Here is a 15,249-nt window from a genome sequence, read left to right as displayed (position 1 = left end):
CATAACCAATCACGCAATTGGCAATTTGCTTTGTAATGCGCTTATTATTCACGAGATGGCGGTTACTAAGAAATAAAGGAACATAATTTAATATCTGAACTAGTAATTTATTTTCATCACAGTCATATCATTAAATTATCAATTGTTTAAATAATTTGCTTAATTTATCAAAACTCACTTTAATGTTTGAACTGCACAGAATATACATATTATTTGACGGTATTTTTGTTGATTGTCAAATGTCATTTTGAATTTTGACGTATACTGTCAAAAGTTCGCTTTGAATTTGAAAACAACAATTATAAGTATAACATGAAAAAAATTAAAAAGATTTTTTAATGTAGAACACAGTAGAACAGCTATATTTAAATGTAAATTAAAATATGTATTAAGTTTTCGTTTTCCCATAAAATGTATATTTAAAGTTATACTTAATTTTTATCCTTCAATGAAATTTCAAAGCTATCAACAAAGTTATTTTTTATAACCTGCCAAGAAAAACATTTAACGCCGAAAAGAGTAAAATAAAATGAAGTGAAATGTGTGATAAGAAGGAATATAGATGTGTAAACTGTGGTGCGACCGCTGCTGCCTTGTTCAGGAATTACGGGCCATCAGTACTGAAATTAACAAAATGCGTAAGTATAACATTTGAAGTAGGCCTGTTGTATGAAGAACTTCTTACAATATACCTTAATGCCCTGTAGCAGAGATCTATCAGCTAATGATGAAGGTGATGACTAAAATAATCTTTTTATTCAGTGTTATGATAATTTTTGGTTATCAGTACATTTGTAATATATTATGTATAGTATCATATTATTTTTTGTTTTTTACATTACCTATCATAAAACAAAAAAATATTGATAAGTAAAGTTGCTATCTTGTAATAGAATCAGGTATTAGTTGGTTTAAGTTCTAAAAAAAATTGCAACTGCAATCAGCCTCATGACACTAATCACGAGGAGTTGATCTTAGAAGGTAAGATACTTGGAAAACATACTCCAGGAAGACATCTCAGAAAGTGGATAGATGATGTCAAAAAGAGGACTTTACTTAGTCCTCTACATGTGCATGTGCCAAGTTAGCAAAATTGAGCGCGTGGGGCAACTCTACCCCCCTCCCGGCCTGCATGGACCATCGGGAGTGTTAGGAACGAATTTGGCAAGCTATACATACAGCTTAAAAATTTTGCAAAAGACCTGAAAATTGTCTACACATGACCATCACACTTCAGTTTAAATAAGACTCTCAGTGATGGTGATAGTTGGTTCTGCCACCCTTATAAGTTATTGTGGCTCAGTAACTGTTTCACAAAATATTACAAATTTTTGTAAACATGTATTTCAGGACAGCTGCAAAGGCATAGTGGATAAATACATAGAGTATGATCCTGTGATAGTCATGATTGACCTAGTGCTGATGTCGAGAGAGGCGCAGAGGCATATTATCTACAACACTGAGTTTAAGGTTAGTATTATTAAACATTATGCCACACATGAAGGCCTATATATCCCAAGATTATCGCCATATACAGACAATAATAGATTAACAAGACTACTTGTTGGAATCAACTTTAAGCACTTGGGGAGTTTGTTATAAAAAGTGTAATGATGCGAGACAGGGAAGTTAAAGAAGTATAGTTGTGTGTGACGGACAGTTGTCTAAACTTATTATTAGGCTTTGTTTATTGAAATTTGATGTGAGGAATTTCACAAATGGATGTTTGTATTTGATTTGTATTTGATTAATTAATTAATAATAAATTTTTGTGTAATTTCCAGGCATATTGGAAGCTGTTCATAATTTTAATACTATTAGAGACATTTGTAGTGTGGAGGAACGACAGTTTGTTCAACATAGCCATCAACACAATATGCAATATCAGAAATAACGCTACTATAAATTCTACTCAAATGTAAGTATACCCAAGTGTTTTGTATCAGTTAATCCAAAACCTGAGTCATTAAAATATTGTATGTTTTAGTTGATCAGTAATAAATCAACTCATTATTCTTTACATTAACATCTGGCTATTTATATAGGTACCTATTGTTAAATGGTGATAAACTAAATTAGAAAAAAACCCAGCTAAGTTTTTTGTGACCTTAGACTAAAGTTTGTTTCATGTAGATTAAAAAATAATAATTTTGACTTTGACATCATCAAGCATTTTTAAAGGCCCTCAGGGCCTCTTCCCTTTTAGTCTAGTGGAGACGATGAAACACGTTTATAAAGTAGTATAACTCGTCCAAGGAAGTATCACCATGCTTATTCTGGCCATCAATAAAGATATTCAATGTTCTTTGTTTTGAAGGATATTATGGTTTCCAATTTAAACACTGGCACTTGAGGCTTAAATCCTGTCTCAGGTTGATGGACACAAGGCAGTGTATTGTAGGATGTGTTTGTTGAAAAATAATTATTTATAAAAGAGAAAGTGTTTTCAGAAGTATGCCAATAAATTTGAGCATTCCTCAACAATGGAGGGGAGAGTGCCAGGGCTGGGCGCAGACTGAGAAGGACACGGCTGACCTCTTCATCTGGGAGAAGGACTTCTACATTCAATTCCTCTCTACTTTTGCTGGTAACAAAGAAATAATACACACACTTTACCCTACATTCATAATGATATGAAGTTTAATAATATTTTTTTTTCATTTATTTTTCTGCACTTATAACAATATTATTACATTTTGATTGAGTACAGTTTTAATTTTATTTCAGGGATTGTGGTGTACATATCTACGGTGCACATCCTCATGACTTCGTTTTGTACTATAAATAAAGGTAACCATGTACTTTCCATTTATTTAGCAGTATTGTAAAAACTGGCCAAATGCCTGTCGGGCCACGCGCAGTGTAGTGTTCCGTAGATTAAGTTTTTAAGCACTTTAATCGCTTATGTAATGCACCGATAACCATACCACAAAAATACCGATAACCATACCCCACACCATGGGATAGTTCATAAAAAATTCATCCCATTTGTATATAGAGAAGGAAGCCCAAATACTTTTTTTTTCAAATTTTCTTTCTACTCATATACAGACGTAATTACCTATGGGTATGTATATTAAATAATTATATTTGTACGTTCGCACATAAGAAAATATACTTTATATTTACTTTATATATACTTTTTGCATTATTTAGTTTATTTTGTTTTCTACAAATTTGTAATACTTTGAAGTAACAATAAATTTAATACTTTGACTAATTCTTAAGGTTATATAAGGTAATTTTGTACATGTTGTTAAATTGTCTTATTCCTTTGTTCCGTTGTAAGTAGACGTGGATTCTTTATTTGACGTTTTGAGAGTTACAGGCGCCCTCTTGCGTCCTCTCCGTACACCAGTTCGCTTGTATGATTAGCGAGCGAACAATATTTATTTTTTTAATCAATAATTTGAGATATTATGACATGAGAGAACCTAGACAAAATTAAATAAGTATTATTGTATACATTAATTGCAGCGCCTGTACAGAGGGTGTTGAAATCGTTCAGCCTGGCCAACGTGAGCACGTTGTTCTGTGTGCCGATGTTAGTGTGGGGTAACAACGACACCCCGCCCGACACCCGCCTCGCGCACTACCTGCTGGTGTTCGCATATAGTCTGGTGGTGTTCTACAACGTATTACGAGGTAAGACTGCCAATGCTGTGTGGGGTAACAACGACACCCCGCCCGACACCCAACTCGCGCACTACCTGCTGGTGTTCGCATATAGTCTGGTGGTGTTCTACAACGTATTACGAGGTAAGACTGCCAATGCTGTGTGGGGTAACAACGACACCCCACCCGACACCCGCCTCGCGCACTACCTGCTGGTGTTCGCATATAGTCTGGTGGTGTTCTACAACGTATTACGAGGTAAGACTGCCAATGCTGTGTGGGGTAACAACGACACCCCACCCGACACCCGCCTCGCGCACTACCTGCTGGTGTTCGCATATAGTCTGGTGGTGTTCTACAACGTATTACGAGGTAAGACTGCCAATGCTGTGTGGGGTAACAACGACACCCCACCCGACACCCGCCTCGCGCACTACCTGCTGGTGTTCGCATATAGTCTGGTGGTGTTCTACAACGTATTACGAGGTAAGACTGCCAATGCTGTGTGGGGTAACAGCGACACCCCGCCCGACACCCGCCTCGCGCACTACCTGCTGGTGTTCGCATATAGTCTGGTGGTGTTCTACAACGTATTACGAGGTAAGACTGCCAATGCTGTGTGGGGTAACAACGACACCCCGCCCGACACCCGCCTCGCGCACTACCTGCTGGTGTTCGCATATAGTCTGGTGGTGTTCTACAACGTATTACGAGGTAAGACTGCCAATGCTGTGTGGGGTAACAGCGGCATCCACCCGACACCCGTCTCGCGCACTACCTGCTGGTGTTCGCATATAGTCTGGTGGTGTTCTACAACGTATTACGAGGTAAGACTGCCAATGCTGTGTGGGGTAACAACGACACCCCACCCGACACCCGCCTCGCGCACTACCTGCTGGTGTTCGCATATAGTCTGGTGGTGTTCTACAACGTATTACGAGGTAAGACTGCCAATGCTGTGTGGGGTAACAACGACACCCCACCCGACACCCGCCTCGCGCACTACCTGCTGGTGTTCGCATATAGTCTGGTGGTGTTCTACAACGTATTACGAGGTAAGACTGCCAATGCTGTGTGGGGTAACAACGACACCCCACCCGACACCCGCCTCGCGCACTACCTGCTGGTGTTCGCATATAGTCTGGTGGTGTTCTACAACGTATTACGAGGTAAGACTGCCAATGCTGTGTGGGGTAACAACGACACCCCACCCGACACCCGCCTCGCGCACTACCTGCTGGTGTTCGCATATAGTCTGGTGGTGTTCTACAACGTATTACGAGGTAAGACTGCCAATGCTGTGTGGGGTAACAACGACACCCCGCCCGACACCCGCCTCGCGCACTACCTGCTGGTGTTCGCATATAGTCTGGTGGTGTTCTACAACGTATTACGAGGTAAGACTGCCAATGCTGTGTGGGGTAACAGCGGCATCCACCCGACACCCGCCTCGCGCACTACCTGCTGGTGTTCGCATATAGTCTGGTGGTGTTCTACAATGTATTACGAGGTAAGACTGCCAATGCTGTGTGGGGTAACAGCAACACCCCACCCGACACTACCTGCTGGACGGGATTCGCTTACCGTCTCGTGATGTTTGACGAGGTAAGACACCCGCCTCGCGCACTACCTGCTGGGGTACCTATGAGTGATGATATGACAGGAGCGTCGATATTCACATATTATAAACTAGACGCCCGCCATTGTAACGCAGGTGTGACTTACAATGCGTTTATCCGTTGCGACGAGGTAATGCGACGTAGCAACGATGCTGTATAGTAACAGCACTTAAATGATACCCAGCTATTAACATTAGTATTTTTAAAACGTCAAGTCTGTCAGTGACTAGTGCCGACTTCGGAGTAACGACCATTTCTGCAAGATGTTGCTACGGAAAAGAACCATCAAGAATATCAGAAGTTGCTCTTAAAAATATACTTTCCAATTTAACAGCAAACACCTTTCTCTTTTTCATTGTGATGGTCATATATATACTTCCAAGGAAACTTCAATATTATTCTTATTTTGGTTTCAGTTCTGTACGAGGGTCCGCGGCCACTGACCGTGGTCGTGCTCATCATCAGCTACTGCGCCAAATTCCTCACCACCTTCCACGTCACCCCACTCGTGAGGAGCACTATGCAGTACTGAATTATTTTAACCTGGAGCCATCATCATCCAAACCAAAGGAAACTGCTGAACATTGATTATAGGGAATTCTAACACGGACCCGCCTTTATCCTTCTAATGTCGACATCTTAGTTGAGTTGACTGAATAAAAAATCATATATCATTTTTTGAGACGTGACATAAAGATATTTTTTTAAATATGTTTTTGACGATACGAGCCTGTCGGCCATGACATATTTCAACTGTTTCATGACGTAAATGCAATAAATCCCATACAAATGGAGCGTTTGACAAAAATATTAACAATTAGTTCGACGTCACAAAATGGACGACAGTGTTTTTGAAGTTTGGAAAATTTGAAAAAATACGTATTAATTGAAATCGATATATTTCGGACCCTTATTCCATGTACCTACTACACGAAATTAATATTGTTTATATTTTATTTGATACTAGAGGACGCCCGCGACTTCGATGTAAACTTTCAACTAGGTACTCCTACCCAACTGTACCCCTACCCTACCCCTACTCTACACCTACCTTTTCCTAAATTTTCTTTGCTATAAACCTCACGGAGCCCGAGACCTTTCCAACGAATGCAAAACCGTGGAAATCGGTTCGTGCGTTCTGGAGTTACAGTGTCAGGAAAACCCGACTTATTTTTATATAGTAGATGAGTCAACTACCCTATTTGTCTATTTTCTCTTCATGAGATATATTGTTGATTGCATGTTAGGCAGGGTTAGCTCAGAAAGTCGCAAGCCAATCGGGGCTAGTATACCTATAGTTTGAAGACCTGATGGACGTTGGGGTCGCAAGGTGCTGGAATGGCGACCCTGCTAGGTGGACAGAGGACATCAAGTGGGTTGCAGGAAACCGCTGGATACTGCCGGCTCAAGACTGTGGTGTTTAGAAGTCCATGCATGAGACCTATGTCTAGCTGTGGACGTCCATCGCCTGTTCATGATAATGATGATGATGATGTTAGTTCTAATGGTATATATTTTTAAAAAAAGTTTACATAATATAGTGGTCTAGAAACTTAAAACTAAAAATTCTGAAATAAAACGATATTTTGCAGTATCACAGAGTATTTATTTCAAAATATATAGATCCAACTTTGCATAATTTATAGCTATCATGGTAATCTTTTACTTAACATACACATTACAATTATTACACAACATTACAATAATATGTATTACATACAAATATTAGGCAAAGAGACATTCTTGAGCGAAAAAAATATTCATTAGGTACTTAATTATACGAGAAATGGGAAAACTGTATTATTTAAACATGTTTGTTTGTGCCATTTTTATTGGAAGACAGGTCAACATAAATAAAATTATCATATTCTTTTTATTTAGAAAATAAATATTGTTTTTTTTTGTTTTACGATCAACTCACATGATTATTTCAAGGAAAAAAAAGTAAATAACTGTTTTTCGTTTAAATAATCTTACTACTTGCTACTGCCACTTCTACATTACTTCCACTTTACGTAAAATGAAGATACTCATGTCATTTCGTTTAAAATACGATGAAAACGATGTAGTGACTTATTATTTGAATGGTACACCGTAAAGATACATTATAACCCTGCGGATCATAGTCTGCCAACTGATCGCATGAGTAACAACGAAAAATAAAGAAAAACACCTGTATAGGTGTTTTTCTTTATTTTTCGTCGTTACTCAAGTTTGTGTATACAAACTTTGATTTGATTTGATTTGATTGATTTAAATTGTGCTATTTTTAGCATGATGAAGTACGAGTCATATAGTCATAACACAACATTGTGTGATATACTCACATTATACAGTTAATATTATATTAAAAATAAACTATTTCACTGTGATTTTATGCATAACAACTACTTTAATTAATCACTTTGGCTATTAAATTTAAATCTGAACTATATTCTAAATTTTTAATTTGCTTGCAAAGCAATGAGATTCCGTATAAAACAAGGAGTAATCTATAGGTAATAATAAAATATATTTTTATAACTAGTGACATATTTCCTAACTACATTTTTAAAATACCTAACATTATGTTGGTTAGTGTTTATCTGTTTCACGAAAACCTGGCTGAAGTTGTAGTGTGCCTAACTACAAAAGTTGGATTTGAAAACATTAATATCATTAAATTAAAATATTATTAACTAGCAGACCCAGTCAAACTTCGCTTTGACTTATGTGCACTTCTTCTCTATCCCTACCCTACCCTACCCCTTGATTCTTAAACGGTTGTATGGGAAATAGAAAAGGGATATTTTTATGGTTTTCCCAGTAATTATTCTAATTTTTCTCACCTTTCAAACCTTCCCTATATCTGCACAAACATTTCAAGACCAAGATTAGATAAATCCTTTCAGCTGTTCTCTAGTTTTAACGAGACTAACAAACAGCAATTCATTTTTATATTACATCTAATATATAAAATTCTCGTGTCGCGGTGTTCGACATTGAACTCCTCCGAAACGGCTCGACCGATTTTGATGAAATTTTTTGTGCATATTTAGTAGGTCTGAGAATCGGCCAACATCTATTTTTCAAACCCCTAAATGTTAAGGGTAGTCCACCCCTAAATTTTTTTTTTATTTTTTAGGCAAATTTTTATGTTTTTATTTTTTTATGACACAGCATACAAAAATACATACAACCCTAAATTTTCACCCCTCTACGATCAACCCTTATATTTTATTTGTTAATTAAAAACTATACATACAAATGATTTGTAACTAAAACGTAGTCAATTTGAGCTTTATTGTTATTGTATAAAGTTCATATTAATAATAATTAGAAAACGGGGTAGGGGTAGGGGTAGGGTAGGGGTAGGGTAGGGGTAGGGTAGAGGTAGGGTAGGGGTAGGGTAGGGGTAGGGTAGCGGTAGGGTAGGGGTAGGGTAGCGGTAGTTGAAAGTTTACATCGAGTTTCACGCGGACGAAGTCGCGGGCATCCGCTAGTATTATATAGAATATTATTGTTTTCAAATCAATAGTGAACCTATTGTGGTAAATGAACATAATTTAAAGAGTAATTTTCTCGTATATTGTAATTTGCTCCACTAGTTTTAGTTAAGAGCTTAGATTTCTAGTTGAAGTCTGTAGTAAGTACTTCAACTTTTAATGGTCTGCGAGAAATAGATCATCTTCTAGCTAATATTAGACAGTCAGATTATCACTATCAGCCTATTTTCAAAATGCTGCAGGGCTACTACAGGGCCAGGCCAGGCGTTTTTTTTAAAGAGTTTTAATACGAGAAAAACACCCACCAGCTCATATTGGAGTAGTGTGGTGGGTCAAAGCTCCAAATTTCCTCTCATACATTAACACTGGTTTAATTTGACTATGCTACCATCTTAGTTGTTGCTACACTAATATTATAAAGAGGAACGATTTTTTGTTTGTACCAAATAGGCTTCAAAATTACTTGTCCAATTTTAAAAAATCTTTCACCAATGAAAAGCTACATTATCAGCGAGTAAAATAGGCTATATTTTATCCTCATATTTCTATGTGAATGGGAACTACGGTAAAACCATTTGTGGTCTTATAGTTTGTTATCTTAAAATACACATAGTAAAAACTAACATGTTCGAGCTGCCATTGAATAAATACTATTTTTTTCTATAGCAATATACTAAATTAAATGAATGATTTTAGTTTTCAGACCCACTAAAATAAAGACTTCACATCTGAAATCCAGTGGTTTCAAATACATTGTTGTATTTTTTCCCAAAATTCCATTTTATAGCAGAAAGTGATTAAATTTATTAAAAACATAACATACAGAAATAATGTGTTCCTTCTAAGATACAGAACCCTCTGTCTCACTCAGTTTGAGTTGTTATAATATTAAGCAATATTAAAGCGGCTATGTATTTTTTATTTAATTTTAATAGAATTGTGAATCAAATTTAAACGTAGACTAAATTATTATTCATTCTACATTTATTGGATCAACTTATCTGGTGTCCTGATGTTTATTGATATTATTAAATCCTGTTGAATTAGCAAGATATTGCAGATTCCAGAGGGAATAGCTATCTTGTTTGTGTTTATTACAAAAGTGACTTAAACTAGAGAGAACAAAATTACAATTTTGTAACCACATTTCAGTCTTTGGTGACATTGAGCGGACAAAGCAAACTCTAAATTTATCATATAAAATAAAACTAGACCTTTATTTAATAGGCAATAAAAATATTAATTAAAAAATAAAAATATTCTTATACCTTAAATTTAACTGAAAAATTAGAAATTGTATTTTGTTTGGAAGAATCTTTGTATTTGAAAATGTTATAAAGGATTGAGAAGAAATGTGTATTTAATATGCAGGTTAGAAAATGGAATTTAGCTTGGATCATACAATGATTTTCAAAAATAAAACTTAATTACTATATTTGATTTTATACCACTGAATTAATATTCAGTGATATAAATACATACATACAAACCATTTTTGTAATCATTTTGTGATGACCTCTTGGTAATTTTTGTCAATTTCCTTGGACTACATTTTAATCAGATTCCACTATAACTGAAAAGTCTAAGCATTGTATTCTATTCATACTTTGCTTTGCTTTGCTATAGATGATAATATAGACAGACTAAATAAAACAATAAACATTGGAATCTTATTTAAATCCTTTCAATGTATTTAAAAATATTAACTTCACAAGTAAATAACATTATAAATTATAATTATACAATATAATTTTTAGTTGAGTATTAAAAATTGCATACTTTGTCAATAATAATGAACATTCAAACAGGAAAACTGACGCCAGCTATCAGCTACTTTGTAATGTTATAATAAGAATGATGATTACTTTATTAATTCTGTCAATAATTAATTAGGCTTCATAGATAAATTCCATTTGTGTACACAAAATAAATATTTAGCATGCTGATAAATACACAAGTTAAAATTTCAAATTGTGTAACTTAACACTCAAGAATTCAATCATTAACAACTTTTATGTCCAATATTGATATGTTCAGATTGGCTATCAAATCTTTGTCCTTTATATCTTAAGTGAATATATCTAAAGAGAACATCAACAAGGTGGACAGTTTTTGAGATATAAGGATGTACAGAAAACACATTTGGCCAACTGTACTAGACTACTTGTTGGAAGATGTTAGTAGAAAATCAATCAAAATGGATATCTTTAATTTAGCAGAGCACCTTTTTTTGAAAATAAATGCAGGCAAGATCTAGGCAATCGTTATGAACTTCTTAAAGCCAAACCACTCCCCAATATCACATATAATTATGTTGACGGTACCCTAACTTGTCCACTCTGTGTCAGACCATTCTGCACAGAAATGAGGTACATAAGTAACATGAGGGTACATGATTGAAGCCTGTGTGTGATCTGATGCGTGTTTCGAGTAGCTGTTGCCGAATAGGCAAAAACAAGAGATAGAGAACATTATCATAAAGACTATATCAACTTTCAAACAAAAGAACTGCATCTGACACTCAGACAGACACATGTAACTTATAAAACCCCTCAATTTTTATGTTGGGGGTTAATACTAAGATTTGGATCAATAATCATACATAATTTTATATTATGTTTAAAAAAAATTTAGTCTTTAAAATGTCTAAGCATTACATAAAACAGTACACAAAACGCTAGAAAATAATGATGAATATGTTTCAAAATTAAATTGAAAGCTTGTGCTAATAGTTTGCATGAGAATAATCTGTTGAGAATCTGAAGCTTGAAGACTAAGAGTGCCATTGGGCTCTGTAAAGACTACTATGGAACCAGGGGTGGATCATCCTGTCCGATCATCACATCTTCGTACATAACATCATTGTTTCGCCTTAAATTGATTTTATGACGAACATACTCAATTAAGTTGTATTTCCTTATAACTAACACAAGGCCTACAACCACCAGTGCTATTGTGAAGATCGACACGACCGCCGCCGTCGCGTCGTGATCTGATGCAGTTGCAATAACAGATTTATCGATACATCTATTATCACTAGTTTGGACATATCCATCCAAACAAGTGCACTGCAAAGAAGTCGCGTTACATACGTGGTAGTTCCCCGGACAAGGATTCAGCTGGGTCACGTTGCAGGACAGGATATGCTCTGTTAAAAAGAATAAAGCTCTCGGATATCACGTCCTGGACGAATTGATTCAATTAAATAATTGTCTACTTACCCGTGTACGCGCCATGTAGCAAATTTAATATTATCGTTGCAATGATATCGATGTTTCTAATACCCATGTTTGTAGTATAGCTCTCGGCGCCTCACATCACAAATTGTAACGGGATAATAAAAGAAGTTTTTATATTTTTTTCCGCTTTCGAATATTATTGCTTTGCTGCTTCACAGTCGGTGTCAGTCCCGAAACGACGAAAGAAAACAAATGTCACTGTCAAGTGTCAATGTCAATTGTTTGCTATGTCATTGTCAAAAAGTTTTGTTATTGCTATTTGAACAAAAGCAGAAATTAGGTATTATTCAATGTGATAACACACGAGCAAACATTATCATAGTCGTCAGTATTCATTGTTTAAAATTACTCGTTTTCTTTTCGAAAAAGAAAATAAAAGGTGTTTAAATAATTAGGTATTTATTTTGTTCTAATATATTATCACAGTGATTTTACTGGTTTATCAAGCTTTTACAATTATTTGAAACTTGAAAGTTATGTTATAAAATTATGACGATATTATTAGATTCTTTGGTGGAGTTTGCTTCTTCTTGCTTTGTTACAACGGTTTGCAATTCTCTTGATATTTCTGTTTGGCGTGATTATGTTGTTAAAAATCGTATTCTTCCCCGGAACCATAGGTGTACTTTTCCGGAAGGATGTAGTCGTTAGGATCGTGTCCATGAGCCTCAACTCCTCCGTTGCCGTCAGGAGCGCCCTCTCTGGAATAAAATAGTCATTTAATAATTTCAAAATTGGAAGCAGGTATTTCATTTACTAATATAAATCTCTGGGTACTTATATTCCCTTACAAAACAATAATAATCACGGCTAAATCACGGCACGATAAATCAAAAATATTAAAAATTGTCAATAATATGTTCTGATAATTGTAATATTGTAACTTGATCTTAATAAATAAATAATGATGATTAGTAAAAAAGGAAATATAAAACCCCGTTACATTATATTTTCTATTATAATATGAAGCTGAGATAAAAACCGTTACTTCAACAAAACGGCGTAATAATTATTAATTATTTTTAGTGGGTTCTCATACCACCAAAAGTGTTGACTGACGTCGTCAGCTTAGTTGGAAGGATTACGTTAGTTTATTAATTCTAAAAACTAAAACCAAATCTAGCTTTTTATTAAGTTCAAAACTTTACTCACTTTAGTTCTTCATGTTCAATTTCAGGTATGTCGTCTCTCAACCGTTCCACGTCTTCTTCATCTTTAGGTTTTTGTTCGCGAGGCTTTTCTGCTATGAAAATATTCTAATCATTAATGTCGAATAAAACACCTATATAGATACCGAAAATCTTTTTATTTTCCACTTATTGTGACTACAAATTGTCTGTCTCTATGACTAAGTATTTTGGTGGGTAGGTAATCTTCAAAGTAGATATTTACGTGAATACTAAAATTATCTAACTTCTAAAATATCCATTTGAAAAGCTTTCTGGCAATTTTTAGCGGTCTTCTAATAAGCGGGCCTGCTCTCAATTCACCTTTCTTCTCGTGGCGGTGGCTGTGCGCGCCCTGCTGTCCCTCCTCGTCTTTCCCATACGAGTCCTCGGTTTCCAACTCGTAATGGTCTCCAGCCTTTTTGTGGTACGAGTCGAAGTGCTGGTAGCCCTTCTTCCCGCCGCCGCTCTTCTTGCGGGAGTAACCGATCACACCGTCACTTTCACTTTCGTATGTCTTTTTGTAGTCCTCCTGCTCCTGTTTCTGCTGATGTGGCTGAAATTTTATTTTCTTAGTTAATTTTAATACCACAAATTATTAAATTGATTGTAAGAAATTGTAATTAATCAGAAGTCGCATGCAAGGCTGCGGTGAATTAGCGACCGCTAGCAAGCTATCCACAGCTATGTATGTCGCGCTGTGGTGTCAGCAAGTTGCGTTGTTTATTTTCAGTTGAACGTTGAATAATGAAATTACGATAACAAACACGCATTTTAATGTACTTATTTTGTCTGAAAGCGAGTCTGCTTACGTTAGCTGAACAACATTTAAGACAAAACCAAAAAAAGACAAACTGGTAGTTTATAATATAGAAAAGATCTCACAGCTGCAGCTCTGACGGCGCGGACGTAGCTTCCTATTGCCACGGTGTCGTCCACCATTTGCATGTCCTGAATACCCTGAAGGGAGCTGGTTGGGTTGGCTACAGCAATATGCAGAAGCCCGAGGGCTAATAACTTGAACGCCATTCTAATACTGGAACTATACAACAATTAAATAGTTAATTTAGCAATAAATTATTATAACCAAATTTGTCAGCGTACTTAGACGTCATTGTCCCAAGATATTGCACTATCTAGTAATTATCTTTAACGATATGAAATAAATATGCGAATTTTCTTCAAACATAAATAATAAAACAATGGCTTATAAATCTTACGAGTGATAGTAAAATCTGTAAAACCTTACTAGACCTACTTCAACTGTTAAGCCATAACAGTCACGAATAAACATGCACACAAATAGTCACCTACAATTGAGTATGAAAACATGATTTCAAAAAAATTAAGTCACGTTCTCGCGGTTCGGTGTTACACAATAGAAGTAATGAAGCAAAAACGGTATGGCATCTGGGTATTTTAGTCATTTACGTTTTTCAATTACGTTTGAACCCACCGCTTATAAAAAAACTGTTCCGTCCGTTCACAGCGCAGACTCTACAAACTCCACACGATGTTTCAAACTTAGTGTTTTATATAACTGTCGATTGCGAGCGATCAATCTTTCACAACGTTCGCCGCCGAGCCAAGCCAACGTTCCAGGTTTCCCAGCGAGATTGCTTCTTAGTTCTTGCATGCTATTGTAGACCGTTTTATTCAGATGTTTTTGCCTACATTGCTTTACTTTGCCAAGTTTCTATTAAGCGTCGTAAGTTACGAATCATTTCCGTTTCGAGGTGAGATCCGATTTATGCTAAGTATTTGAATTTGATCGCCATTTAAAATTTAATTTAACAGATGAATGAGTTACTTACACTTAGCGCTAACCACTGTAAAATTGGCATGAGTTTTCTTTGAAATTTGAAATTTATTTTACTGACTATTTTTTAACAATGAGGAATTTAATGAGTATTAGTAGAATTTGTTAGCAACACGTTAAGTAATTCTTACAGAGAAACTACAATAAATAATTTTACATGGACAGCGTTCATTGAGAATTACTTTTAGAAAGGTAAGTACCTACATATTTGGAAACTAGTATAAGCGTTGTTTAAATCTTGGAGTCATAGAATTATACCTTGTGCCGAATCGTAAATCAATGCTTGGAGTAATGTAAATATTGCAG

At 35.7% G+C, this 15,249-nt stretch overlaps 2 protein-coding genes across 5 annotated transcripts; one reads left to right on the top strand and one right to left on the bottom strand.

Annotated features, from left to right (window-relative positions):
- Window positions 1-271: 271 nt before the first annotated feature.
- Window positions 272-6,828, top strand: LOC112052425 (uncharacterized). 3 transcript variants are annotated; one of them, XM_052882264.1, is made up of 7 exons: window positions 272-638; window positions 1,351-1,470; window positions 1,785-1,918; window positions 2,442-2,587; window positions 2,728-2,790; window positions 3,478-5,012; window positions 5,651-6,828. In XM_052882264.1, exons 1-7 carry the CDS (start codon window positions 540-542, stop codon window positions 5,675-5,677), a joined length of 2,124 nt encoding a protein of 707 aa, XP_052738224.1. In that variant the 5' UTR covers window positions 272-539; the 3' UTR covers window positions 5,678-6,828. The 3 variants fall into 3 exon arrangements, with proteins under 3 accessions (XP_052738224.1, XP_052738226.1, XP_052738225.1); XM_052882266.1 differs by having other exon boundaries at window positions 273-638; window positions 2,454-2,587; XM_052882265.1 differs by having other exon boundaries at window positions 275-638; window positions 2,451-2,587.
- A 5,185-nt stretch (window positions 6,829-12,013) lies between these two features.
- LOC112052430 (uncharacterized) lies at window positions 12,014-15,163 on the bottom strand. 2 transcript variants are annotated; one of them, XM_024091503.2, is made up of 5 exons: window positions 14,939-15,163; window positions 14,010-14,166; window positions 13,449-13,680; window positions 13,111-13,201; window positions 12,014-12,659 (listed from the first exon to the last, which is right to left on the bottom strand). In XM_024091503.2, exons 2-5 carry the CDS (start codon window positions 14,151-14,153, stop codon window positions 12,548-12,550), a joined length of 579 nt encoding a protein of 192 aa, XP_023947271.1. In that variant the 5' UTR covers window positions 14,154-14,166; window positions 14,939-15,163; the 3' UTR covers window positions 12,014-12,547. The 2 variants fall into 2 exon arrangements, with proteins under 2 accessions (XP_023947271.1, XP_052738228.1); XM_052882268.1 differs by having other exon boundaries at window positions 13,111-13,198.
- Between the last annotated feature and the right edge of the window lie 86 nt (window positions 15,164-15,249).

This window comes from Bicyclus anynana, chromosome 6, assembly GCF_947172395.1.
Source record: "Bicyclus anynana chromosome 6, ilBicAnyn1.1, whole genome shotgun sequence".
NCBI lineage: Eukaryota > Metazoa > Arthropoda > Insecta > Lepidoptera > Nymphalidae > Bicyclus > Bicyclus anynana.
The sequence above is the reverse complement of the archived record's forward strand: the minus strand, read 5'-3'. Positions and strand labels throughout refer to the sequence as shown.

Bases quoted from the DNA above. Each gene is read 5' to 3' on its own strand.
- LOC112052425 (XM_052882264.1), top strand. From the start codon at position 540: ATGTGTGATAAGAAGGAATATAGATGTGTAAACTGTGGTGCGACCGCT. The intron at 639-1,350 runs GTAAGTATAACA...CATGTATTTCAG, and splicing joins TACTGAAATTAACAAAATGC to GACAGCTGCAAAGGCATAGT. The intron at 5,013-5,650 runs GTAAGACTGCCA...TTTTGGTTTCAG, and splicing joins GTTCTACAACGTATTACGAG to TTCTGTACGAGGGTCCGCGG.
- LOC112052430 (XM_024091503.2), bottom strand. From the start codon at position 14,153: ATGGCGTTCAAGTTATTAGCCCTCGGGCTTCTGCATATTGCTGTAGCC. The intron at 13,202-13,448 runs GTGAATTGAGAG...ATATTTTCATAG, and splicing joins CCACCGCCACGAGAAGAAAG to CAGAAAAGCCTCGCGAACAA. The intron at 12,660-13,110 runs GTGAGTAAAGTT...ATTTTATTCCAG, and splicing joins ATTGAACATGAAGAACTAAA to AGAGGGCGCTCCTGACGGCA.